We start from the raw sequence: 27,254 nt of genomic DNA on the forward strand, positions 1-27,254 counted from the left end.
AAAAATCTGTGCCTGGGAGGGAAGTGTGTTCCTGCCAAATAAGTTTTGGAATCAGAAAATGTTTTCTTGCTAGTTTGTTTTCAAAGTCAGCAGTGTTTTGTTAACCTTTTAAAAATGAGTTATTTTTATTATTTTTTTCATGCCAAGAAAACTGTCAGAAGAATTTCTGATCAAGTATTTGCTTATACAAGAGAAATGGACACATGCACAGACACACACAGAGGGACAGACAGAGACACTGGTAACATAGCTATTTGCCTCTCTGAAAGGTCTGGGCAAGTCTGAGATGTGTTTGGGTTGCCTGTAGCTTCCCGTTAACTGAAGTGACTTTCTTGAACAGATGGTGCCTGTGCACCGAGCACAGCTGGTGGGACATGTAGTCCCTTTGGGCTGATCAGAGCAGCAGCATCTCTGTGGCCTCAAGAATTCATGTCTGAACCTTAGGAAAAATGCAGTTCTGTGTGCAACTGGAAGGACTGGTTTCTAGGGTGCTTCTTCGGGGAGATACTACATGCCTTTCTGTAGCTCTGCTGCGTGGTCGGATAACTGGAACACAGGAAGTGTTCAGTAAGCATGTGTTAAAGGAGTACATTATTGAACGGGAGTTAATTAAATTAACGGGGTGCATCCATAGTGACTGCCTTCATACTTATAAATGTTTCGAATGCTAGCTCAGTGACATTGGAATATTATCCAAGGAACTGAGCACTGGCTGGATGCAGCAGCAAGTAATTTGTAGTCTTAAGTGCTGCCCCGGGAAGGAGTTATAAACCACTGCAGAGTAGTGGTCTCGTGAGCTTGCCTGGTGTCAACAAGGTGGGACTCAGGTGTTCTCTACACCACTCTCTCAGGGGGGACCCATGAGCATGAGCACCTGTGGATAAGGTGAGACACTAGGTCTGCCAACCTTGCTGAAGCTACAAAGCAACGGAAGTGGAACCACCGTAAGGGGCAACACTGAGACTTGCAGTGTGGTCTAGAAGGTGCAGAGCTGTACCTTGAAGGCAACCCAGACAGCCTGATGTGCAAGGCCCAGGACATGGGCAAACAGTCTGTGGAGTGGTCAGGCTTCACAATAAATAGATAGGGATCTAGGGACCAAGAAAATCTACTCCCATTTTTCCCAAAGAATGTAGAAGAAATGGTAATTTACTTCATCTGCAGTAAACCAAGCTGTGGGCTAGGAATCAGGGTCATCTGCCCAGTTAGTTCTTCTTCCCTCTCTTGGAAAGACAAGTCTGTGCTATTAGCTGACTGATTAAGGCACGCCTACTGTTCAGTCCGGAGAAGTCTTGCTCTGGAATGCTCTCCTGTTGTGCCCTGTGCAGAATGTGGTCAAGTAATTGACCCAGCAGCTTCTTCCAACACCTGCCTCTTCCCACCTTCAAAGAATATCCCTCTGCAGAAAAACTGGTGTAAATGAGCAGACTTCATTATTATAGCCCATTGATCGTTGGACTATAATTCAAGCCCATTTAGGTCTCTTAGGAATAAGAACAATAGAAGCAGCACATCTTTAACAAGTTCCTGGGTGTGGTTTGTGGCAACAGTTTTTCCTCCAATCCAGGCAAAAATGCTGAGAATTACCCTCCTTCTACGTGTTGCTCCTAGAATCAATTTTAATTTTTACTGGCAGAGTAGAAATAACTTAGATCAGAAATAAAATAAATTATGAGATTTGAAGTATAGCAAATATGAACATTAGGTGTCAATTACCATCCAATGTTCCATAAAACTAGAAAAGATGTCTCTATTAACAGTAAGAAATCACCATGATTGCAGAGGATTAAGTGTAACTAACCATACTGTGGTATATCCAGCGCCCCAAGAAAGGCAGGTTTAAAAGGAGCTGTTAACTGCGGGGTTTGGGGATTGAAGAGAAGGGTTAGGGGATGGGACGCAAAGTACATGCTATTTGAAAGATTCAGAAGGAGTCCTTCATTTGACAGAAATGATAGGCAAGACTTTCCTTGCTGGATATTTATTTGACAGATTCAAAACGAAAAAAGAGAGGATCAGGTATTACCCTGTATTGGCTAGCTTTGAAAGGCTTATTACCAAGCCCAATTCCCTTCAAAACACCAGTGCCATGACACACGCTGACATTTCCTCGCAGTGCTTGTTCGGAGGGCTACACGAGCACAGTGGAAACGTTTTGATACAACAGAAATGCATCTGCCTGGAGGTGTTTACTAAGCCATTATGAGGCTATGGAATGCTTTCTGAGGTAGTCTTTAAATGCTGCCAGGAAAACAAGTTTCAGGATGCCGTCCAGAATTTTCTATAAATCCTGTTTTCTTACACCTGTTTCTGTTTTGTTTGTTTGGGTAAACCTGAAAACAAGAGCTGATAGTCCATTATTTGGACTTGTGCTTCTATGTAAATATGTCTTCCAGAGGATGTGGAAGGTTAATAGAGGAAAGATTGTTTTTTTCTAGAGTTTCAAGCTGTTACTCACTCAGGGTTCTTCAATTGTGGGAACAATGTGACATTAGCTCCCCCAGGGTTTTGTAACTTGTGGGCTTAGGAAAGGGGTCACACTCACAGGAGTAATCCGTTGGTCTTCTTCCCCCATGTCTTGGCATTGGACTCCACTGGGCTCTCTCGCTGGTGAGGACCCAGCCCTAGATCACTCAGGTCCCCAGTACATCCGGGTCTCCCACGCTGCAGCAGATACACGTGTATGTATCTGTTGGCAGATACATAATGCTCTGGCCCCTAGGAAATGTACGGCTTGCATACCTCACAGCCATTCCTCCCGGAATTTGAGGTATCGTTTACATCCGATGAAAATCACCCTTTCTAGGCATACAGTTCTGTGAGGGTTAACAAACATTTACAGCTGTAAATACCACCCCAATCAAGATAGTATTTCCCATACACCAGAGTGTATGGAGTGTAATGCCCCTGTAAGACCCCCGGATCCCCGTACCCAAGAATTCAACACTGCCACAGGATGCAAATAGCAAGAGGATCTTTATTGTAACGCGGGCGCCTGCGGGTGGTCAGCAGCTCCTGCCAGCTGAGCACCCCAGGCTGGAGTGGTGCAGGGTTTTTATAGACAGGTACAAACAAGTTTTGGATGACACGGAGCTGATTGGCTGACAATATGAACATTTGAAAAAGGCATACTTGGTGTTTGCGGATTGGCTTTGGGAGATCTGCGCGCGCAAGGAAAAAGGCGGGGAAGGGGAAACAAAGAAGGGAAGTTAGGCCTTGTGATTCAGCGGAACACCCCTGCCTACGTGACTAACGTGACTATGCGGCCCCCTGCCTATGTGGTCAGGTATTAGGCCATATCTTACGAGAAAGCTGTTTGCAGGGAGTGCCCTATCTTGCTAAGAAACAGCTATTATGAAGTTACCAACTAACATTGTATTGAGGGAGCTAAGCGGTTACAGAAAAGCAAAAGAGCAGTTATATTGAATTTAACCCTGGGGGAAGGGTCTTTGCAGGCAGGGGTACTCTTCACATAACAAAGGAACTAATTAACTGCTCCTTTGCTATGCAAAGAGCACTCTTTCATTTCCCCCCTCTTTCTTGATCATGGATAGAATCTTATATCCATTCGTCCTGTTCTTGCATGTCCTGCCCTTGCATTGAGCTAGTCCGGGACCCTCTTTGTTTAAGGAGTTGGTATTGCTGTGTCAGTACCATGGTCTGAATTACCGACAAGTGGTCTTTCATGAACTGGACGAGTTTACTTAGGATGCAAGGGCCAAATGATAAAATCAATAATAGAATAATAAGGGGTCCCATGAGGGTGGACAATAAAGTTGTGAACCAAGGTGATCGATTGAACCAGCCTTCAAACCAGCCTTGCTGGGATTCAAAATCCCTTCTCCTTTGGGCTAATCTCTCTCGAAGTTTATCCATTGTCTCCCTAACCACCCCAGTTTGGTCAGCATAAAAACAGCATTCCTCCTTTAAGGCTGCGCATAGTCCTCTTTCTTTTAGGAACAGTAGATCTAACCCCCTTCTATTTTGTAGCACGACCTCTGAGAGGGAAGTTAAGGATTTCCGCAACCGTAGATTGCGTGGCCATGCAACCCTCCTCTGGCAGGTATTGTGGGTGGTTTCTGGAGGTCCCACTGGTCCGCTATGTCCCAGTTTGCTGGGGCCCCCAAGGCTATTTTATAAATGTCAGGGTATAGGTTAGGCCACCATGTGTAGGGAGTGGCAGTGCGTGATATATTCCAAACTGTTAGTCCTACACTATTAATGACCTACCAGGTTAATTGCTTGGGGGATATGTGGGTTGGTGCCGATTACAGGGGAAAGGAATGAGAATAAGCAAAAGAGTAGGATTAACGGCGAATAAGCCTTATCTTTAGTGGGTTTGGGGAGCATTGGACGGTCCATTCCGAGTTCTGAGGGTGTCCGGTTTGTTCTTCTGGGTGTGCCGCTTTTACATGGGAGGCGTGGATCCAGGCTGCAATTCCGTCGACCTTCAGTGCCGTGGGTGTTGTCAGGAGTACCGTGTAGGGTCCCTTCCAACGGGGTTCGAGGTTTGTGGCTCGATGTCTGCGGACCCAGACGGTGTCCCCAATTTTATAGGGATGGGGCCGCAGTGAGGTGTTAAGTTTCTCCTCGTAGGCGGCTGCCAGAGGTTTCCAGACCTCTTGTTGTACCAGCTGCAAGGCTTGCAGATGGGCCTGTATAGAGGGGGAGGGGGAATGAGCAGAGATATCTGGCGCAAAGAATGTGACAGCAGGGGGCAGAGCGCCATAGAGAATTTCAAAGGGAGTTAGGCCATGCGGGCCTGGGGTGTTCCTGGCCCGATAGAGTGCTAGAGGTAGGAGCAATACCCAGTCTTTAGAGCCAGTTTCAAGCAGTAATTTAGTTAAAGTCTCCTTAATGGTTCTATTCATTCTTTCTACCTGTCCTGAACTCTGGGGTCTATAAACACAATGTAGTCTCCAATCAATCCCCAGAAGCTTGGCCACCGACTGACTTACCTGAGAGACAAAGGCAGGCCCGTTGTCAGACCCCAGTACCTCGGGCATTCCATACCTTGGGAAGATTTCTTCCAACAATTTCTTGGCAACTATGTTGGCAGTTTCCTTTTTGGTAGGAAAGGCTTCTACCCATCCTGAAAAGGTATCTAAAAAAACTAAAAGATATTTATATCCATACATGCCAGGTTTAATCTCGGTGAAGTCAACCTCCCAATGTGTGCCAGGTCGATGACCACGTACCCGGACCCCTGGTCCAATAACAGTCTTTCCAGGATTAACTTGAGCACGGGCTTTGCAATTAGCGGCCGCTTGATGAAGAAGGAAGTTTCTTTTGGGGATAAAGTCTTTTAGATCTTCCCTATCCATTAGGGTCTTTATTTTACTTGCACTTAAATGAGTCAACTGGTGAAGATGATTTATTAATTCTTTTGCCATTTTTATGGGCATTATGGCTTTTCCCTGGTATTCCCATCGGTTCAGGGCTGAGTTGTAATCGGCCCCTAACTTCTGTATGAAGTCCAAGTCGGCCTCATAATTCCAAATGGGTGTCCCATCTATCCCTTCCGTCCCAGTGAGTATGGTGACAGTTAATAGCTGGGGCCCCAAAGCTGCCTGTTTGGCCGTTGCGTCAGCCAGGCGATTTCCTCTTGCCTCGGGGGTATCCCCTTTTTGGTGGCCAGGGCAGTGTCTTATGCTCAGCTTCTTGGGGAGAAATAAGGCCTTTAATAGGGCCAATATTTCAGTCTTATTTTTAATCTCTTTGCCGTCTGAGGTTAGCAGTCCCCTCCGCCGATAGATCTCTCCGTGAACATGGGCAGTGGCAAAAGCATATCTGCTGTCTGTATAGACATTAAGATTTTTATCTTCTGCCAGTTGGAGGGCCTGGGTTAGGGCAATTAATTCTGCCCGCTGCGCCGAGGTGCCTTCTGGCAGCGCGCTTGCCCATATAATTTGAGAGTTGGTCGTGATGGCCGCTCCTGCCCGTCGTTTTCCATCTTGCAGGTAGCTACTACCATCAGTATACCAGGTCAGGTCTGCATCCTTCATGGGCTGATCAGTTAGGTTGGGCCGTGTCCCATGTGTTTCAGCAAGGATCTGGTGACAGTCATGCAATGGTGCCTCCCCAGGAGTGGGCAATAAAGTTGCGGGGTTAAGAGTCACTATAGGTCCGAACTGGATCCTGTCTGAGTCCAGGAGGAGGGACTGATAATGAGTCAGGCGGGCATTAGACAGCCAGCGGTCTGGTGGTTGGCAGATTAGAGACTCCACTGTATGTGGAGCCAGGATGGTTAGGGGCTGTCCCAAAGTTAGTTTGGTTGTGTCCTTGATGAGGACTGTGATTGCTGTTATCATTTTTAGACATGGTGGCCAGCCTGCCGCCATGGGGTCTAACTTCTTGGAGAGGTAGGCAATAGGGCGTCTCCAAGGCCCGAGTCTTTGAGTTAGGACCCCCTTAGCAAATCCTTGTTTTTCATCAACAAAGAGGTTGAAGGGTTTTGTTATGTCTGGCAGGCCTAATGCCGGAGATTTGAGGAGCGCTTGTTTGATATGGTCAAATGCCTGCTGTTGTTGCTCAGTTCAAACAAAAGGAGTATCTTGTTTGGTTAAGGGGTACAGAGGAGCCGCTATTTCTGCAAACCCCGGGATCCATAGTCTACAAAAACCCGCCATTCCTAGAAATTCCCGCAGTTGCCTGTGGTTTTGAGGTGCGGGAATGCCAGATATAGTCTCTTTCCTTGCAGCCGTCAGCCATCGTTGGCCATTATATAACTCGTAGCCCAAGTAGGTGACTTTAGTCTGGCAAATTTGGGCTTTCTTTGCGGATGCCCTATATCCCAATTGGCCTAGGGCCTGTAGGAGATCCCCAGTACCTGTTTGGCAGTCCTCTTTATTGGTAGCTGCTAATAGGATGTCATCGACATATTGGAGCAGGATCAGAGAGGGATGTCTTACCCGGAAGTCGGCTAGGTCCTGGTGAAGAGCTTTGTCGAACAGCATTGGGCTATTCTTAAACCCCTGTGGTAGCCGTGTCCAGGTTAACTGACCCGATATTCCCAAATCCGGATCCCTCCATTCAAAGGCCAAGAGGGGCTGACTCTGAGGACTCAGTCTCAAACAGAAGAAAGCATCTTTGAGATCTAGGACTGTATACCAGGAATGGGTTGGAGGCAGGGTGCTAAGTAAGTTGTAAGGGTTGGGCACCGTAGGGTGGATGTCCTCTACCCTCTTATTGACCTCTCTTAGGTCTTGAACCGGCCGGTAATCATTGGTGCCAGGTTTCTTGATGGGTAACAGAGGAGTGTTCCAGGAGGACTGGCATGGGGCCAAAATGCCCTGGTCTAGTAACCGCCTTATGTGCGGTTTGATGCCCTGGTAGGCCTCATTGGACATAGGATATTGCTTAACATTGACAGGAACGGCCGTTGCCTTTAATTGTATGTGAATAGGGGGCTGCTGGATAGCTAGTCCCATTCCTCCTGTTTCCGCCCAGGCATCTGGGTAAGACGCAAGCCAGGACTCTATGTTTCTCTGAGGTTGGGAGGGCTCCTCATGTAATCTATATTCTTCTTTTAACTGTAGGGTAAGGAATTGTAAAGGAGTCCCGTTGGGGCCGGTCACAGTGGCCCCCTGTGGCTCAAAATGGATTTGAGCCTTGAGCTTGGTTAATAAATCTTTCCCCAGGAGTGGGTAGGGGCAGTCAGGCACATGAAGGAACGAGTGAGAAACTTTACCTGAAGCCAAATGTACTCTTCTCTCCGTAGTCCATTGCTTTCCTCCTGTTGCTCCTTGAATCCATGCCATCCGGTCACTTAATGGTCCAAGGCTCTTGGTTAGAACGGAGTGTTGAGCCCCTGTATCTACTAAGAAGGTGACTGGTTGCCCACCAACGGTTAGGGTTACCTGGGGTTCGGGGGGGGGGGCTCTTGACCCTGATGGCCCTAGTCTTCGTCTAAAGCCATAAGTCTTGTGACTTGCTTAGCATTTTCCTTAGGGTGTCGGAATTTCTTCGGGCACTCTTTGGCCCAATGTCCCCTTTCTTTACAGTAGGCACATTGGTTTCGGTCTACTTGGGGCCTCCTTATGTCTCCCTCCCTGTCTGACTTTCCTGCCTCTGGTCCTTGGCTGCCTTGTATTACGGCGGCCAAGATTTTGCTAAGTTCCTTACTTCGTTTACATTCTCGTTTTTCTTCCCTTTCCTCAGCCTCCTTCTTTAGTTTCTCCTCTTTCTCTTCCTGCAACTTCCTAAGTCGTTCTTCCTTTTCTTCCTGTAACTTTCCTCCTTTTCTTCCTGCAACTTCCTCCTTTTCTTCCTGCAACTTCCTAAGTCTCTCTTTTATTAAAAATCTTTTCTGCCTCCTTTAATAAATCTTGCAAAGAGAAATCTTGTAGATTCTCTAAGCGCTGTAGTTTATTCCTTATATCTGGTGCTGACTGCCATATAAACGTCATAGAAATGTTTCCTCTCTGCTCATTGCTATCTGGGTCAAAGGGCGTATACCTGCGATAAGTCTCCTTAAGCCTTTCTAGGAAAGCGGTTGGAGATTCCTCTGACCCCTGAGTGACCTGTCTTACCTGAGCCAAATTGGTGGGGTGGCGCCCCGCATTATGGAGACCTGCTATGAGTAACTGGCGGTAAAGATTTAGGTGGTTCCTACCTTCGGCCGTATTAAAATCCCAGGCAGGACGAGTCCAAGGGAAGGCAGCATCTATCACATTAGGGAGTTGTGTGGGCCTCCTCTTTCTTTTATCTCTCTGGCCAAGGGTCCAATGGCAGTCCTTGGGCCGTCCCGGGGGAGCCCCTAGGACCCATGTGGCACTGAGCTCTGAATCCAGGTGAGATGTGGACCAGCTTGGCAGCACCAGAGGAAAGGATGCTACAGAGGCAGCCAGTGAGAGCTCGGGCTTCAGGGGGACTTGCAGCACCAGCCATGGTACCCCTAGCCACCTAGCATCCCTGGGTCCTCCCCGGAGCTGCAAGCTCAGCTCGCCTGAGATCTCCCAGGGCTGAGGAACCAGACCTGGCTCCTGGACTCCCATTCCTTTAATCTTTCTTATATATCTCCTACTTTCCTACATACAGAGTTGCTTTCTTTATTTTCATCAGTCTTAGTTACACTAAGCAGAATTTTTTACTCTTAGATACACCTTAATCTCTAGTGAAGACTAAGTATTAACCAATTGTGAACATTATAACAGAATTCTTTAGATGGCAAATTATGAATCAGTTAAGCACAAAACATGTTTACCAACAGATTTAAATATTCTTAGTTTCTTTGCTATAATAAGTTAAAAGCACAAACCTATGTTCAGTAATCAATGCTTTAGTATTCTATTCTATCTGAAAAAGACCTAGATGTCCAACAAATTTAATTTTATTTGTTATCCAAGCAAAACTTTGAACTTTTAGGTTACTAAAGACTTTGAAAGCTACTTTAACAATTACCCATTAAAACTTTGAAACAGACAATTAGCCATCAGTTTAGTAATTTCTTTTTGCTAACAAATTTTAACCAATAACATGAGCTTATTTGACCTTCAGTAAACTTTGAAGTTTTATATTTACTGCTGATAACTTAAAAGACATGTTGATCTTAATTAAAATACCAAACTTAACTTAGGGTTAAGCAGTCCAAGTCAGGCCAGAGAAAGCAGGGAAATTCCCCAAAACAAAGAAGTTTTGGCAGCTGCTTGGGAATATTCCTTAAGGTCTCTGTCCTGAGTTAGACCAACCCCAGTTGGCTCTGGTTACAGCCATTGGCTCCCTTATATCCTCCTGTCCATCATCTTTTTTGTTTTTATTTCTGGCATACCTGTCTCCTACTTACTGGTTCTGTCTCTAAAATCGCACATTTTCTTTGCTAGGCATAGTGTCTCTCTCTTTCCCAAGGGCACAGAGATGGCAGCTGCAGGAGTCAGGAGGCCCCCCGACTGCCTGGACAGGCGAGCAGCTTAGAACTCGTAGCCGCGCCGCACCGTGCAGCCCAGGCGGCAGGGGCGTTCCTTCTAGCCTCCGCTTCAGCCTGCCCAGCCCACTTCTGAGCTCCCTTTTTTTTTTTTTTTCCGCCCTAGCTGCACATTCGTGGGGGGGGGGGGGGGCCCAGTTTATCTGCCTTACATAGTCATACACATGGAATCAAGGGAAACCCAAAGTGCAACGAGAAAGATACACAAAACACATAAGACATTTAACGAGCCGGCAAAAAGAAACGCTGCGCGATTTCGGTGCAAAACCGAAAGTACAAATTCAACCGACCCAAGGGAGCCTCGAGGTCTCCCTGTGGTGGACAAAACCTGCCCAGGGGAACCAAGAGGCTCCCCTGTGGCGGACAAACAAATACTTTAATGCCTGGGGCGTCCCCCAGGGTGGCAGGGGAGAAGTCCGAGTTCGTCAACTCCTTCTCAAGCTGCCCAAAATACAAAGCAACAACGCGCTGTTGTACAATCCTATACAGGCATATAGGCAGGACGGAGGACAAACGAGAACATGAGACGGGAGACAAGAACACAGTTATTAAATTTTAAATGCTGGCCAGCTTACCTCCCGGTGGGAGTCAGTTGGATCCCTGGGCAGGAGTCCGAAGATCTCGGTGGGACCTCCAAATGTAAGACCCCCGGATCCCCGTACCCAAGAATTCAACACTGCCACAGGATGCAAATAGCAAGAGGATCTTTATTGTAACGCGGGCGCCTGCGGGTGGTCAGCAGCTCCTGCCAGCTGAGCACCCCAGGCTGGAGTGGTGCAGGGTTTTTATAGACAGGTACAAACAAGTTTTGGATGAGACGGAGCTGATTGGCTGACAATATGAACATTTGAAAAAGGCATACTTGGTGTTTGCGGATTGGCTTTGGGAGATCTGCGCGCGCAAGGAAAAAGGCGGGGAAGGGGAAACAAAGAAGGGAAGTTAGGCCTTGTGATTCAGCGGAACACCCCTGCCTACGTGACTAACGTGACTATGCGGCCCCCTGCCTATGTGGTCAGGTATTAGGCCATATCTTACGAGAAAGCTGTTTGCAGGGAGTGCCCTATCTTGCTAAGAAACAGCTATTATGAAGTTACCAACTAACATTGTATTGAGGGAGCTAAGCGGTTACAGAAAAGCAAAAGAGCAGTTATATTGAATTTAACCCTGGGGGAAGGGTCTTTGCAGGCAGGGGTACTCTTCACATAACAAAGGAACTAATTAACTGCTCCTTTGCTATGCAAAGAGCACTCTTTCACCCCCTTTTAGAACAACTGTTGTTCCATCCCTCAAATATTGCCTCTTTCCTCAGAAAGTCACATAAATTGGGGGACACTTGGGTAGCTCTGTGGGTTAAAGCCTCTGCCTTCGGCTCAGGTCATGATCCCAGCATCCTGGGATTGAGCCCCACATCGGGCTTTCTGCTCAGCATGGAGCCTGCTTCCCACCCCACTCTCTCCGCCTGCCTCTCTGCCTACTTGTGATCTCTCTCTGTCAAATAAATAAATAAAGTCTTTAAAAAAAAAAAAAAGAAGAAGAAGATCACATAAATTGAACCACACAGTACAAATCCTCCTGTCTTTGGATTCTTGAACCTAGAGTAATGCTTTTGAGATATACTCATTTTGTTGATTTTATCAGTTTTATTTGATCATTTATTCATTTGCTTATTTTTTTAAGATTTTATTTATTTATTTATTTGACAGCGAGAGAGAGAGAGAGATCACAAGTAGGCAGAGAGGCAGGCAGAGAGAAAGAGAGAGGGAAGCAGGCTCCCCGCTGAGCAGAGCAGAGAGCCCGATGTGGGACTCGATCCCAGGACCCCGAGACAACCCGAGCCAAAGGCAGCGGCTTAACCCACTGAGCCACCCAGGCGCCCTCATTTGCTTATTATTTACTTACTGAATAGTATTCCATTTAAGAATATTCTACGTTTGGTTATCCATCCACAAGTTGATGAACTTTTTTTTCTTTTTCCAACACAAGTCTTTCTATAGACATATATTGTCACTTTTCTTGAATAATAAGCCAGCAGTGGTGTTGTTGGGTTCTACTGTAAGTATTTTTTTTAAGGTTTTATTTATTCATTACAGGGAAGGAGAGAGGGAGAGAACAAATGGGGGTGGGGATAGAAGCAGAGGATGAGGGAGAAACAAACATCCCGCTGAGCATGGAGCCCAATGAATGACTCAATCCCACAGACCCAAAGATCATAACCTGAGGCAAAGGCAGACGCTTATCTAACTGAGCAACCCAGCTGCCCCTGTATCTTCATCTAAAGAGCTGTCCAATTATTTTCCAAAATGGCTTTAGCATTTTGCCTGAAATGACAGTGTCAGGTGCTCTGTAGCTTCTCCAGTACTTGCTCTTGTTAGCTAGACTTTAGTTGTTTGTTGTTTGGTTTTGGTGTGGTTTGGTTTGATTAGTTTATTTAGTTTGGCCATTCTGATAGGTATGACTGGTATCTAATAGTGACTTCAATTTCCTTTACCTTAATCATTAATTATTTTCAATATATCTTCACCTCATTATCTGTTACTTGTTTCTTTTTGGTTAAAGTGTCATCACATTTTGTTTTAAAGATTTTATTTATTTATTTGACAGAGAGACGGAGATCACAAGTAGGCAGAGCAGCAGGCAGAGAGAGAGGGAGAAGCAGGCTCCCCGCTGAGCAGAGAGCCCGATGCAGGGCTCGATCCCAGGACCCTGAAATCATGACCTGAGCCGAAGGCAGAGGCTTAACCCACTGAGCCACCCAGGCGCCCCTGTCATCACATATTTTTGATATAACAAATATGTATCTATATATGTGTGTGTGTGTGTGCAGATATGTGTGTTACTATAGATTATTTTATTAGTATATGTGTTATATGTATGTTATATCCTTTACCAGGTAGGTATTTTGAATATATTCTATCTCATTTTCATGTTTTTCTTTCCTTAACTGTATCATTTTAAAAGTAAATTTTACAAATTTAAATGAATATTAGTTTATCAAAATAAATCATTTTTAATGGTTTATGCTTTCTGTTTGACCCAAAGTTAAAACATTATTTTCTCAATTTTCCTGTAGACATAATAGGTTTTACACTCAGACTTTGATCTCATTTTTACATATCATAACATATAACTAATTAATACCTTTTTAAATTTGATCCTTTTCATATAATTTTTACATGTCACAGTGTATATATACTTATTTATATATATATATTTATACATAGTGTATATATATATAAATTTTTTTTAGTGAATGTTTTATCTTTTGATTTGGAACAATTATAAATTGATGAGGAGCAACTGTTTTGTACAGGGATGCTCCTTGTCCCTCCAGTTTATCCACCAGTAACATCTCCTATAACTATTGTATAATATTAAAAACAGGAAACTGACATCGAGTTTATTCATATTTCACTGACTTTACATACATTCCTATTTGTATGGTGTATGAACACACATGAAATGTAGTTATGTGTGTACATTCAGGATGCAAAACATATCCCCTCACAACTCCCTATACTTTGCCTTCATTTCCCCACACACTGCCCCACTCCTTCCCTAAGCCCTGGCAATTGCTATTCTGTTCTCCATCTCCATGATTTTGTTATTTCAAGAATTTTGCAGGACAGTCCTATAGTATGTAAACTTGTAGGATTTCTTGTTTGTTTGTTTTTTTTTTAAAGATTTTTACTTTTAATTTTTAGAGAGAGAGCATATGTGAATGGAGGGAGGGGAAAAGGGAAAAGGAGACAGAGAATCTCAAGCAGGTTCTGTGCTGAATGTGGACCCCAACGCAGGGCTCCATATCATGACCCTGAGATCATATCTGAACCAAAATCAAGAGTTGGTCACCTAACCAACTCAGCCACCCAGGTGTCCCAGTTTTTGCTTTTTTAAAAATTTAAGTGTTAAATATACTTGCAATCTGTCCAGGTCATTTTGCTTATCTATGTTCTATTCCATGGTTTGGATGTATCACAGTTTAACTGTTCACTCATTGAAGGATGCCTGAGTTGTTTCCAGGTTGGGACTATCACAAAGGAAACTGCTATTAACATTCATGTAGAGACTTATGTCAGATCAGTTTTCATTTCTCTGGAATAAACATTTCAGTAGAGCAATTGATGAGTCCTATAGGTGGTTGCATGTTCAGATTTTCTAGGAAAGTGCTAAGCTGTATCCGAGAGTTCCATTTTACCTTCCCACTAGGAATGGATGGTAATCACATTTCCCTACATCCTCACCAGCATATGGTGTTCTCATTACCTTTAATTTAGCCTTTTTGATAGTTTAGTTATTTCTAATTGCACTCTTAATTTCCATTTGCATAGTTATATTGGACATTTTTTATATGTTTGTCTGCCATTTGATAAAATGTCTGTTCAAGTCTGTTATACATTTTCTAATGAGATCTTCCTCCTGTTACATTGTGGGAGATCTGTATAGATTCTGGACACAAGTCCTATGTTAAATAAGTGGCATGATAATATTATCCCCCAGTCTGTACCTTGTCATTTCTCCCTCTTAACAGAGTTTTTCACAGACCAAAAAATAGTAACAACAAAAATAATAATGTCTACAACCAATTCACCTGCCCTAGATTTGAGGAATTTCTCCTGTTTTTTACTTAAATGTTCTTTTTTTAGTTTTACATCTTTGAAAAAAAAATTACTTATTTATTTTAGAGAGAGAGAGCATGCACACAGAGGGAAGGGGCAGAGGCAGAGGTAGAGAGAATCTCAAGCAGACTCCAACTGAATGTGGAGCCTGATGGGCTCAATCTCACAACCCTGAGATCATGACCTGAGCTGAAACCCACAGTCAAATGCTTAACTGACTGTACAACCCAGGACCCCTAGTTTTGCATCTTAAATATAAATATAAATCTGAGATCAACTGTGAGTTGATTTTTCTATAAAATGTGAGGATTAGCTAGGGTTAATTACTTTCTCTTTAACCTGCAGATGTTAATTTTTTTGTTGAAAGCTCTGTCTTTCCTCTTCTGGATGCCTGTTTCACATTAATGAAAAATCAGTTGGGTGTATTTGAATGGATCTCCTTCTGGGTTTTCTGTTCTATGCCAATGATCGGTGTGTCTTGCTGCTGCCATACCAAACTGTATTGATTATGGTAAATAGTAGTTAAAGAAGTAATAAGCTTAACATTGGGAATATTTTTAATTGTCAAATTTATGAGTATAAACACATTCATATTATCTTATATTTATTCTTTTGATATCTTTAGGATCTGTGGTAATATCTTCTATTTCTGTCCTTATACTGGTGAATAACATCTTTCTTTTCCTATTTGTCAATTTTGCTAGAGTTTTATCAAGTAATAACTTTATTGAAGAACCAACCTCTTACTGAGTTTCTCTATTTTTATCAATGTTCTACATTTCTGCTTTGCTTGTTGTATGTTTATTATGCTCTTTGTTTCCTTTGAGTAGGAACTTAAATTATTGACTTGAGACCTTTCCTCTTTTCTAAAGTGAATAGTTAATGCTATAAAACTTTTGCTTAGTATTACCTTAACTGTAACCCATAAATTCTGTTATATTGTAGTTCTGTTTTCAGCAGTGTATTTTTTTAATGTCCTGTAAGGCTTTATATTTGACCCATGCATTATTTAGAAATTTGTTGTTTATTTTCCATGTGTTTGCACATTTTCCTGTTCTCTTCTGGTTTTGGTTTCTAGTTGTATTCTATTATGGCTAGAGGATATGCTCTGTATAATTTGAAATGTGTAAAATTTGTTGAAGTGTGTCTTATGACTGAGGATAATGTCTATTTTAGTGAATTTTCCATGGATGCTTGAGGAAATGTGTTTTCTGCTTTTGTTGGGTGGAGAGTTCTGTATGTCACATTTTGTTGTTGCCAGTGTTTGCACTTTTTCTATAACTTTTACTGACATTCTGTCTGCTGGTCCTAGTCTTCCCTGAAAGTGAAGTCTCCAACTGTAATTGTAGATTTGTCTATTCCTCCTTTCAAATGTATCTGATTTTGTTCCACATACTTGTAGTTCTGGGTTTAGATTACTAAGCCACTATTTCTTCTTGCTGGGATGATCCTTTTGCTATTATATTATATCACCCCTTTGTCCCTTGTAATTTTACTTTGAAGTCTACTAGATCGATATTCAAATACCCACTCTTGTTTGTTTTTTTTTTCCCATTACTTTTCCCATGGTATATCTTTTTCCATTCTTATACTTCCAACCTTATCTGTATCATCATGTTGAACTAAGTGTATTGTGTGTATTTTTACACATCCCACTGTTTCCTATCTTATCAGAAATTCCAAGCTTTCTTGTGTTATCATTTCCTTCCCATTTTGAGTATTTCCTTTAACTTTTCTTTAGTGCTGTGTTTACTAGTGGAAAATTCTCTTAGCTTTCTGTTACCTAAGAATGTCTGTATCTCCGTATTCATTCCTGAATAGTATTTCCTCTAGATAAAGAATCTGCAGGAATCATTGCATTTTTTTCAGCACAACAAAATGTTTCAGACAACAAAAATATTGTCTCTTTTGGATCCAAGACTTTAGATTAGAAATCTATTGACGTTAGTATGGGTATTTCCCTGTAAGTAATGTGTTGCTTTTCTTTGGCTGCTTTCATGATTTTTTTTTAAGATTTTATTTATTTGACAGAGAGAGATCACAAGTAGGCAGAGAGGCAAGCAGAGAGAGAGAGAGGAGGAAGCAGGCTCCCTGATGAGCAGAGAGCCCGATGCGGGACTCTATCCCAGGACCCTGAAATCATGACCTGAGCTGAAGGCAGAGGCTTAACCCACTGAGCCACCCAGGTGCCCCTGCTTTCATGATTTTTATTTTGCTATCAGTTTTCAGAAGTTTTAACTGTTGTGTCTCTTATTGCAGATTTCTTTAGGTTTGTGTTCTGTTTGGGATTTTGTCACTTAATATATATGTGTGTGTGTCTTTTGTCAATTTTTGGAAAAACTCAACCCATATTTCCTGAAACTCTTTCTCAACCCCACTCTTTCCCCTTCCCTCTGGGATGTCGACCATACAATATCAGTTGTCTTGTCATTATCCCACAGGCCCCCACCCCTCTGTTCCTTTCTGCTCTCTTGGTTGGCTCCTGTCTGTTTTCAGACTGGATGATGGGTCTTGTTCCGTGTCCCAGCTCACCAGTTCATTCCTGTCGTATTTATTCTGTCATCATCCTCATCTGGTGAGATTTTTATTTCTGTAATTTTATTTCCAGTTCTCTAATTTCTATTCAGTTCTTTTTCATGTCTTCTGTTTCTTTGAAATGGTTGTCAGTTGTTTATTTCTTTTGAGACCAGTTATTGATCAGTGAAGCCCTTTTTTTTATGACCATGTTTTAAAATCCTTCAAGATAAGTCACACGTGTGATTCATCTCAGTGTTGTCTTCTGTTGGTTGATTTTTCTAATTTGTGTTATTGTTTTCCTCATCTTTGGTGTGACAGATGCTTTTTTTACTATATCCTGGGTATTTCTGATATTAGGTTAGGAGACTCTAGATCCTACCAAATCCCCATTTCAGGAGGTAGTCACTCTGATTAGATTGGCCTGCAGGTCCTGGGCTCATTTTACGGGCTACTGGTCCAGTGAAAATTTCATTTTCAAAACCTTCAAGTGCTCCTCTCATCTCCTTTATCTTCAGGCTGCTGCTAAGGTTCCCACAGGATCCCTACTGGCTCTGCCCACAGGAGCAAAGTAAACTTTCCTGCACCTGGTGCTGTCAGAAGGGGTTGAGGGGCAAGAAACCAGGCCTGTGGGCACTAAAATTTCATCCACCGGCCCCCTGGGGCCAGGGGAGCTCTTGCTGTCTGTACTGAAGCTACCTACAGGGGCAGGAAGTCACTTCTAGGCAGTCCAATGCTGCTAGCTGGATTGGAAGATGCCACACCCATAGTATGGAGAGTTTTCCTCCTGATCCCCTGTCCACTCCATCCAGTGTCAGCATGATTGTTATTTAATCCACACTGGTGCTGTTCACAGGGGCAGAATATTTAGCAGGATGATCAAAACAAGACTAGCATCATCATGAAAACCCAGAGAAGTGAAAATAACACTCTATAGTCAAAATGTTAATCAAAGCAAAATCCTAAGTCTCTTTAACTTCAGTAATATGCTTTCTTATTGAAGTACGTGGTCTTCCTGGTATGGACAGTACAGTCCTAACATATGTCAACTCTCAGCAGTAAGTTTCAGATGTTTGAGATATAGTTAGATAGAATTTCATCTCATAAGTAAAAATAAAGCTAACTATGGGTGAACTGAGAGAGCATCTAAAGAAATACCTGTAAGTTGAATGACTTTTAAAACATATTAAATTTTAGTTCCTTGATATCTGCAGTGAATTCAAAAAGGAATTGGAGGCTTACCAGGAGCTTACAAATAGAATGTGAAAAATGTTCCTTTAAATTTATTTTTTATTTTATTTTTATTAATTTTACTATTTTTTTATTTTTATTTTGTTATTTTTATTTTTTATTTGTAAACATGCTTTTTAAAAATATTTTATTTATTTATTTATTTATTTATTTATTTGAGAGAAAGAGTGGGGTGAAGGTGGGGCAAAGGGAGAGGGGCAAGTAGACTCTCAGCTCAACAGGGAGCCCAATGTGGGGCCTGATCCCAGGACCCCAAAACCATGATCTGAGCCAAAGGCAGATACTTAACTGACTGAGACACCTAGGTGCCCCTGTAAACGTACGTTTTTATTTCATTTTCAAAGAGGAGATAATCATGTACCTGAGCCTATGATAGTTCCTTTTCTAAAACCTACTTTTAAATTTTTCACACTTTTAAAATCAAGCAAATAACTCAGAGTAGTATACTGAAAATGTTGACATAACACAAAGCACATGGATCAACAAATGACTAGAAATAAAAATAATGGTAACATATAAAAAAAGGGATTTTTTTTTCTACATTCTGGGCTCCGATGCTAGAATTGACAAAATAACCCTTCCTTCGCCTTAAATTCAGTTCATTTGTACTTAGTTGCAGATAGCTCATAACCTGGGAGCTAAGGATTTGACAGTGATGTTTGTCCTCATAAATTTCTCATGTTGTACAGAAACTGCCTTGACTTTTACCTTTAGTGAAATGCATGATTATAAGAAGTCTCTGTTATTTCCTTTCCTCAGGAAAGGAAAGCATCCTCCTGAAATAATTTATGGATAGGTACTAAACAGTAAAATAAACAAACAAATACAACCTCAAGAGTTTGCTTCAGGAAAGACCCAGGCTCAGTTGAGTGTTTGGTGGTAAGGGTCATAAAATAAAAATGCCAAGAAAGATATGCATGTAAATAATTACAAATTGCAGTAAATTTTTATGAATTACATTGGTACATTCTGCCTCCGGGATTGACCAGGGGGACCTGGTCAGAAAAAGCTTCTTGGAAAAAGGTGGTGCCTAAAAAGAATAAGGTTGCCTCAGCATGGAGAGTCCAGAAACAATATTTCTGGTAGGGAATGTGAATATTCGAAGGTCTTTACACAGGGCTCAACTTGACATTTGAGAAGAACTCCGAAAAATACTGGCACAAACAGGTGAACAGGGAGGTTACCCAAGATTAGGATGGAGATAAAACCAGAGTGAGATCACATGGTACTCTGAGCTGAATAATACGCAGTGTGCATATTGTTACTACTAATACAGCTGCAAGCCTCTCAAATTACGTCTGCTTGTGCATGATGTGACCAAAATTATATTTTTAAAGATAATCCTACTGGTTGTAGGAGAATGGATTTGTACCTGAAAGTCTGAAAAGTTTTACTTATATATATGTATAAACCACATATTAATATATGTTATATAAAACATCATTAACAATGCATATTCTGTATTAATACCTAATTGGTGCACTCAGGAGCCATAATTCTCCATTGGAGAAGCAATGATTCTTTGGGTGGTAACAGTTGAGATGAAGAGAAGAGAGTAAATTCATGGTATGCTTTGAAGGTAGATCTCAAGTGTGCAGATCAAAGAGATTATAATAACAAGTGAAATATAAGAAATTATAATAACAAGTGAAATTTTTTCCCTCCATATTCCCAGTAAATTTGAAATTCATTAAATGCCTGTTTGTGCAAGGATACAAAACCAAATAAAATATGTGAAACTCTTGGGGTGCCTGAGTGGCTCAGTGGGTTAAAGCCTCTGCCTTTGGCTCAGGTCATGATCTCAGGGTCCTGGGATCGAGCCCCACATTGGGCTCTACGCTCGGCGGGGAGCCTGTTTCTGCCTCTCTGCCTATTTGTGATCTCTCTCTCTCTGTGTCAAATAAATAAAATCTTTAAAAAAAAAATATGTGAAACTGTATAAAGTGGTAGCAGTGACTTCATGTGTAAGAGGTCAGGGGTGGATCTGCACATACCGGAAAGCTCAGATAAAAGATGGTAATGCAGGACTACCCTTTATGTTGTTGGGAGACACATTGACTTCTAATGCTCTGAAGGTCAACTGGTTTCAGGTTTATTCATTTTACATACAACTATTTTTAAAATAAATTCAAACTTCATCCTTGAACCTCTTTTGTTGTCTCTCATTTCCTTTCAGTCCACTACTTCTTTGTATTTTTAATAACTAACTGAAGAACGTTTTCATTTTAGGTTGTCTAATAGACACTGTACAACATAATACCATATTATTCGAAGAGAGCAATGCTTCATGTGCCCTGGTGAACCTAATATTCCGTACAAGGCACAGAGGACAGTAGAAGAGGGATGGTGTCTTCACCTAAAACACTGAGTTGGCTTCTCTGCAAGCTTGGCTTGTGTTCCTTCTATGCTCTTCCTCTAGTTATGTCTTCATCTAAGTAAGAGGCACCAGGAAGAAAGATGATTGCAGAGTCAGAATGTATTTTGGGCATTACCCAGCCCTGCATCGGGTTAATGATAGTTTTTGTTCCCTCAAAAGTAGATACCAAAGAAAAGAAAGTTGGCTACTTTTTATTACCTCACTTGTATGGATGATGAGTATCTTCTCAGGGTTTTATTTGGAATCCAAGCTAACCCATTTGTGGATACACTTAGAAATGACAGTGTTGTGAAAAAATTGATGTTGTTCTTACCTCAGTCCCAGAGCTGAAAGGAATTATCTTATGTTCCCTTATTATAATCAACATAAATGGTCTGCGCAATTAAGACTCTGTCCTTGGAAAGCAGGACTGCTTTGAAATAAACACTATATTAAGCTTACAAAGAAGTGTGGGAAAGCAGGCATTATCATAATTAGCCACTTGGCCATCTATATCTAGCAGTGGTGTTTCATATAATTGTTGAATTATATCCATTGACATTGTCTGATAACCTTCTTTTCTTCAAAACTTTGACAAAAATCAAGTAAATAAACAAAAAAGAAAAGGAAGAAAAAATAATGCCCAGTCAACAGAAATTGTTTTAAATGATTCTCTTTCATAGAGGAAACAAAATGTTCTGGCAGTGCAATGTCAACATAAATTTTGTTCCTGCAACATCAACATCTAGACCGAATACTTTCTGACCTTGACATTGTCAGAGATATGAAAAAAGGGAAGTCATTTGTCACTCAGGAGCCTCTGGTCATTAAATCTGAATGAAAATTAAAAAAAAAACACTTATTAAAATGGACATACAGAATATGGATAACTTTAAGTCTTAAAACATTTAGTATAGCATTAAATGGACCATTTCAACTGTGGAATATTCTGTTAATGTAAAAATAGTTTAAAGCATAAAATATACATTGAACATGTTATTCTGCCTATCCTAGAGGTTAATAAGAAAAATAATCTGCATATAACTATATATAACTATATACATGTAGTTTCTTTCTACTCTACATAACACCATAAAAAAGTCCCTATATGTTTTGTGGCATATTTAGTTCATTTTACAAAACACAGCCGTGTCCTATTCCTAAATTGTTTTTAAAGATTCTAGTCAGATTTTTGTTATAATTTAAACTCTCTAAATGCATTTTTTTCTCACAAGAGATTTGATTCGTTGTAACTTAAAACAAATTTTAATTTCAAAAAGTTAGAACGGGATTGTTAATGATTTATGAAGAAAAAAAGTAATGTATTCTACAGTACAGTTTTGAATTATATTGCTTTCCAGTACTATCCAGAAATATGAAGAAAAATAAAAGAGAAAAGATTAAGTCTCATGCCTGTTTGAAATTCAGGAAGTTTTATTCAATTTGGAGATGTATTAATGTTCTTAGAACTTACATACTTGAAAGAAAGAGCCCTTTGCCTGCCTTTGTCCCCAAGTAAGAAGTTAGTTGATCCTGGGACACGAGACCTTCTGGGACACTCACTTGTGAAAGGATGTGGATCACCTCTTGAAGGCTTCTTCAGGCCAAGTGAGCAGTGGGATAGACAAAGGACGCAAGAGTTTGCCTTCTGAAAGCAATTCTTTCTGCAGACCAGAGTCTTGCATGCTGTGGACATAAACAGAAGATTTCAATGTGTTATGCTGGCAAAGAGTGTAAAACCTTAAGAGCGGGGAATGTATCTTTACTATTCACCAAGGGAGAAGATTCTACGATCCATGCTTGTAAATTATATATCTCAACAATGCATTCTGTGCAACAGATGGCCAGATTTTGCTGAGATGATTCGTTAAAACCATTTAGTCAAACTGCCTCATTCTGTATTCATATTTACCAGCCAAACTTCCAATTTCAACTTGAAATTAGACTTTAACCTTGAAATTTGACTCCAAATATTTAAATGTTTTCATATTATATTATATTAAACATATATAATTTATATTGTAATATAATTATATCACATATAATACAATTATATATTTATATTATATAATGTGTTATAACTATTAATTATGATATGTATTAATATAATCATTTTAAATGAGTTCATATTTACCAACCATACCTAATTTAACCTTGAAATTAGATTGTGACCTTGAAATTTGACTCCAAATATTTAAACGTATATTCATATTTATCAACTTGGAATTAGTCGAAATACTAAGTTTTTAATACGGGTCATTAATATATCAGCATTTGGAGTGGCTGGGTTGTGTCTGTGGGTGCTGTGTATGTGTGTCTTCGCAGTATGTGTGTAACTCACAGCAGTGTGGGTATTGGTGAAAACAAAAATAAATTGACAAACATGGTGGCTGTTCCTTTCCTCTCCTTGGTAGAGAAGGAAGATGCAACTTCTATTCTCTCTCAAGTTTTGTGGCTGATTTGGAACCTCCTGCCGTGAGCAAAGCAGTGAATGTTGTGTGGGTTCTAGGTGTCTTATGCCAATGGAATGCTCCACAGATTCTAGGAGAGCTTTTGTCTTCCACACCCTCACTGGCATTTGGTGTTGTCATTGTTTTAAATACTGCTTTTACTAATTGGTATTTAGTGGTATCTCCTTGTTTACATTTATATTACCTAATGCCTTGTAACTTGGAGCATCTTTTTATATGCTTCCTTGCCACCTGGTGAGGTCAACATTTAGATCTTTTGTTTTTAAATTATTTACTTCTTGTTGTTTTTAAAGAATTCTTTGTATATTTGGGGTATCTTCCTATATGATAGATGCATTGCAAGCATTTTCTCCTACACTGTAGTTTGCCTTCTCATCCTCTTACCTGTCTTCTGTAGAGTTTTTCACTTTAATGCAATCCAACTTACTGACTTATTTCCTGTAGATATTGCTTTGGTGTTATATCTACAAAGCCATCCCCAAACCCAAGGCCACCTAGATGTTTGTGCTATCTTTTAGGGGTTTTATAGTTTTGTATTTGACATTTGGATCTATAATTCCATTTGTATTAATTTTCGTTAAATGTGTAAGATCTGGGTTTAGATTCTTCTCTTTTTTGAAAGTAGATATCAATATTTCCAGGACCATCTAGATAAAAAGACAAGCTTTTATTGTATTGACTTTGCTTCTTTATTCTAGATCAGTTGTCTATAACTGTTTGAGTCTCTTTCTGGCTTTTTATTCTTTTCCTTTGATCTGTTTGTCTATTTGTTCATCAATGCCATGCTATTTGGATTACTGTACTTTTACAGTAAACCTTGAAGTTGAATAGTGTCATTTTGCTAACTTTGTTCTTCTCCTTCAATATCCTGCTGGCTACTTTGTATCCTTCCTCTAGATAAAACTTTTGAATCAGTTTATTAATATTGATGATAAAATTTACTGGGATTTTTGATTCTCATTGCATTGGATATAGATCAAGTTGGAAAGAATTGACAATATCAAGTCTTTTTACTGATAAATGTGGCATATTTCTCCTGTTATTTATATATTCTTTGATTTCATTCATCACAGTTTTGTAATTTTCCTCACCTTGTGTGTTTACACTTCTGTATTTCTTTTTACTGCTGTTGGTGCTCATGTACAGAATACTGAGCTTTTAATATAAAATTTTAATCATTAATTATTCTATAAGATAGCAACTGACATTTGTATATTAATTTCTGTTAACTACTCCAGCATCCCTCTATAATCAACATTCTAAGATTATCTTTTTTTTTAATAAATTACTTTTTTGGTGTGTTCAATGGATCTTGCCCAATCCACAGTCACAAAGATTTTTTCCCTGTGTGCATTTACTTGCCTGTTCATCTAGGTGAATGGATACTCTTATCATGGTGTAGTGTTTCTATATCTTCTTTTAAAATATATCTTATCCAGAACTAAACTAAACTGATAATAACATAGCTATCCCATTCTCCTTTTGATTAGAATTTGCATGGTGTATCTTTTTTCTTTTAGTCTATAGATTCCCATATATTAAATGAGAGTTTTTCAGACTACTCAGTGGTAAAAAGATAAATGCTCCAAAAGCATATCAAAAATACTGTAATATACTTCACAAATGAAGACATCTAAATGGTTAAGAAACGCATGAAAGCAGTGCCTTAGCTTTTCTAGTCATAAGGGAAATTGATTAAAAGCACCAAGAGGTAAAGATAAACAACCACTAGGAGAGTTAACATTTAAATGACTGGTAGTAATAACAAGTGTTGCCAGATGTTGCAAAGGATGAGGAATGTCTCTGTGGAATGCATTGTTAGAAGGGTTAAAACCTTTTGGGGAAAAAAAATCAGTAATTTCTCATAAAACTAACCATAAACCTCTTCTTATATCCACTTACTCCTTTTAAAAACATTTAAATAAAATTTACCAGAATGTTTGTAGCAGACTTATTCATAAAAGCCAAAAATTAGACTATCTAAATATCCATCAATAAATAGAATGGTTACATGAACCTCAGTGTATTTATTTAATAGATTACTAGTCAATAAAAATGAACCAACTCTTCATATGTACAATATGAAGTAGTCTCAAAGATATTATGCTAGATGAGTAAGCTGTGTCAATGACATATGATTTACATGAAGTTCTGTAATAGGCAAAGCTAATTTAAGTTGAAAAATCCTCAGAGCTGTGCTTGTTCTTGTGACAGTGAGAACAATTGCCTGAGAAAAAGCATCTCTTGAATTTCTTATGTCCTTGTATACACTGCTTACCTCTGAAGCTGATGATAGAAATGGTGACAGTGGTTTGAGTCCATTTTAGGATCATGGTTCAAGTTCTTGGAAATCCCAGTGCAACAATGACAGAGTATAAAAGGAGCTAGAAGACTGTTAAGATAATTAACTACTGAAGAGACTTTTACAGCTTTGAACACTGGAAGGGCCAGAACACTGTTTTAGTCCCACATGTGATGGGCTGAGTAATGGCTCCCCAGTCTTGTCCATGTCCCAATCTCTGGAATCTGTGAATATGACACATTGCATAGGAAAAGAAAAACTTCACAGATATGCTGAAGTTAAGGATTTGGAAGTGAGTCTAGAACATATATTCACCAGGATTACCCAGGTTTGAGCAGTGTCATGACAAGGATCCTATATCATCAGGAGATGGGAAAATTAGCTTTCCCAGTAGGAGAAAGGGCAATGCCAGCCAGAGGGTGGAGTGATCAGAGGAAGTTTCCATAAACCCAGCAAGGCAGGTGGCCCCTACAGCTGAATAAAACAGTGAAATGGACTTACCCCTCCGTCTCCAAAAGGAACCAGCCCAACAGACACCCTGACTTTAGCTTAGGACGTCTAACTGAATTTCAGATGTCCTGAACTACAAGATAATAAATTTGTCTTGAGTTAAGCCACCTAAATTTGTCTTAGTTTGTTATAAAAACAATAGAAAGTGAATCCATTTACCATATTTGTGATTTACACTGATTAAACTCTAGCTATAAGGATGATGTGGGTATGCAGGCTAGGAGGAAAAACAATGCCATATTGAACATCCGGGTTCTCTTACTTTCTGTGATTCAAATAGATTCCTCCAGACCAGTCAGCTAGTTACCTTAGATTAATTAAAGCATAGAATTTTAGAATGGAAGAAACAGTCAGACTACTTAATTCTAATTTTCATTTTGTCATTGAGGAAGTTGAAATCCAGAGAGGTAAATTCACTTTTCAAAAACCATAGAGATCACCATAATTCAACAATCAGTGTTCTGAATATTCTGAATGCCCTGTTGTTGAGATCCCCTAAGGAAAGAACAAAGACTGATAGGCAACTTATTGGTGTTCTGCTTGAAAATCTCACATTGTTTTCCTAGTTTAGCCTAATGAATACATCCAGAAATTGAGAAGATTGAATCAAATGGGGATTTTATTTTATTTATTTTTTTTTAAGATTTTATTTATTTATTTGACAGAGATATCACAAGTAGGCAGAGAGGCAGACAGAGGGAGAGGGGGAAGCAGGCTCCCTGCTGAGCAGAGAGCCCAATGCAGGGCTCTATCCCAGGACCCTGAGATCATGACCTGAGCTGAAGGCAGAGGCTTAACCCCTGAGTCACCCAGGTGCCCCTCAAATGGGGATTTTAAATGAAAGTATTAGATAAATTGTAAAACAGATGGCAGATCCGGTGTTTTGATTTGTAAATGAAAAGAATTTTCCTTTGGAAACAAATTGCCAGATAAAATTAGATCAGTTTTGCTTGGGATTAGCTGGACCTTTATTGATCTAATCCTTACATCCCAACTAGTAGAGCTGATACCTTTTGGACTCTGAACCCCCTTCTCATTCCACTGTGAAATAAATGTCATCTGTTTCCTCACATTATGATACTAATTTTCAGTATTAAAGTTGCAGAAAGGGGTATTTGTCACAAATAGGCCTCTTTTTTGGGTACCTTCCTGTTAATAAAGATGGCTTTCATTTTCTGCCATGCATTTTAATGCACATACAACTGTGAAAGGCCATCACTTGGTTGACATTCTGAGATTTAATCCTTTGCGTTGTGAATGACGGTTTCTTTAATTTGCTAAAAATACTATGAAAAGCCCCTACATTTGGTCT

The 27,254-nt window shown here is 40.3% G+C and overlaps 1 protein-coding gene across 1 annotated transcript; it reads right to left on the reverse strand.

Moving 5' to 3' along the window:
* Positions 1-4,261: 4,261 nt before the first annotated feature.
* On the reverse strand, positions 4,262-8,996 carry LOC123955016. Its single transcript, XM_046026576.1, is given in 4 exon segments — positions 4,262-5,447; positions 5,538-7,877; positions 7,880-8,191; positions 8,277-8,996. Coding segments are annotated over 4 exon segments (4,512 nt in total). The 3' UTR covers positions 4,262-4,307.
* Between the last annotated feature and the right edge of the window lie 18,258 nt (positions 8,997-27,254).

Source organism: Meles meles, chromosome 13 (assembly GCF_922984935.1).
Source record: "Meles meles chromosome 13, mMelMel3.1 paternal haplotype, whole genome shotgun sequence".
Classification (NCBI taxonomy): Eukaryota; Metazoa; Chordata; class Mammalia; order Carnivora; family Mustelidae; genus Meles; species Meles meles.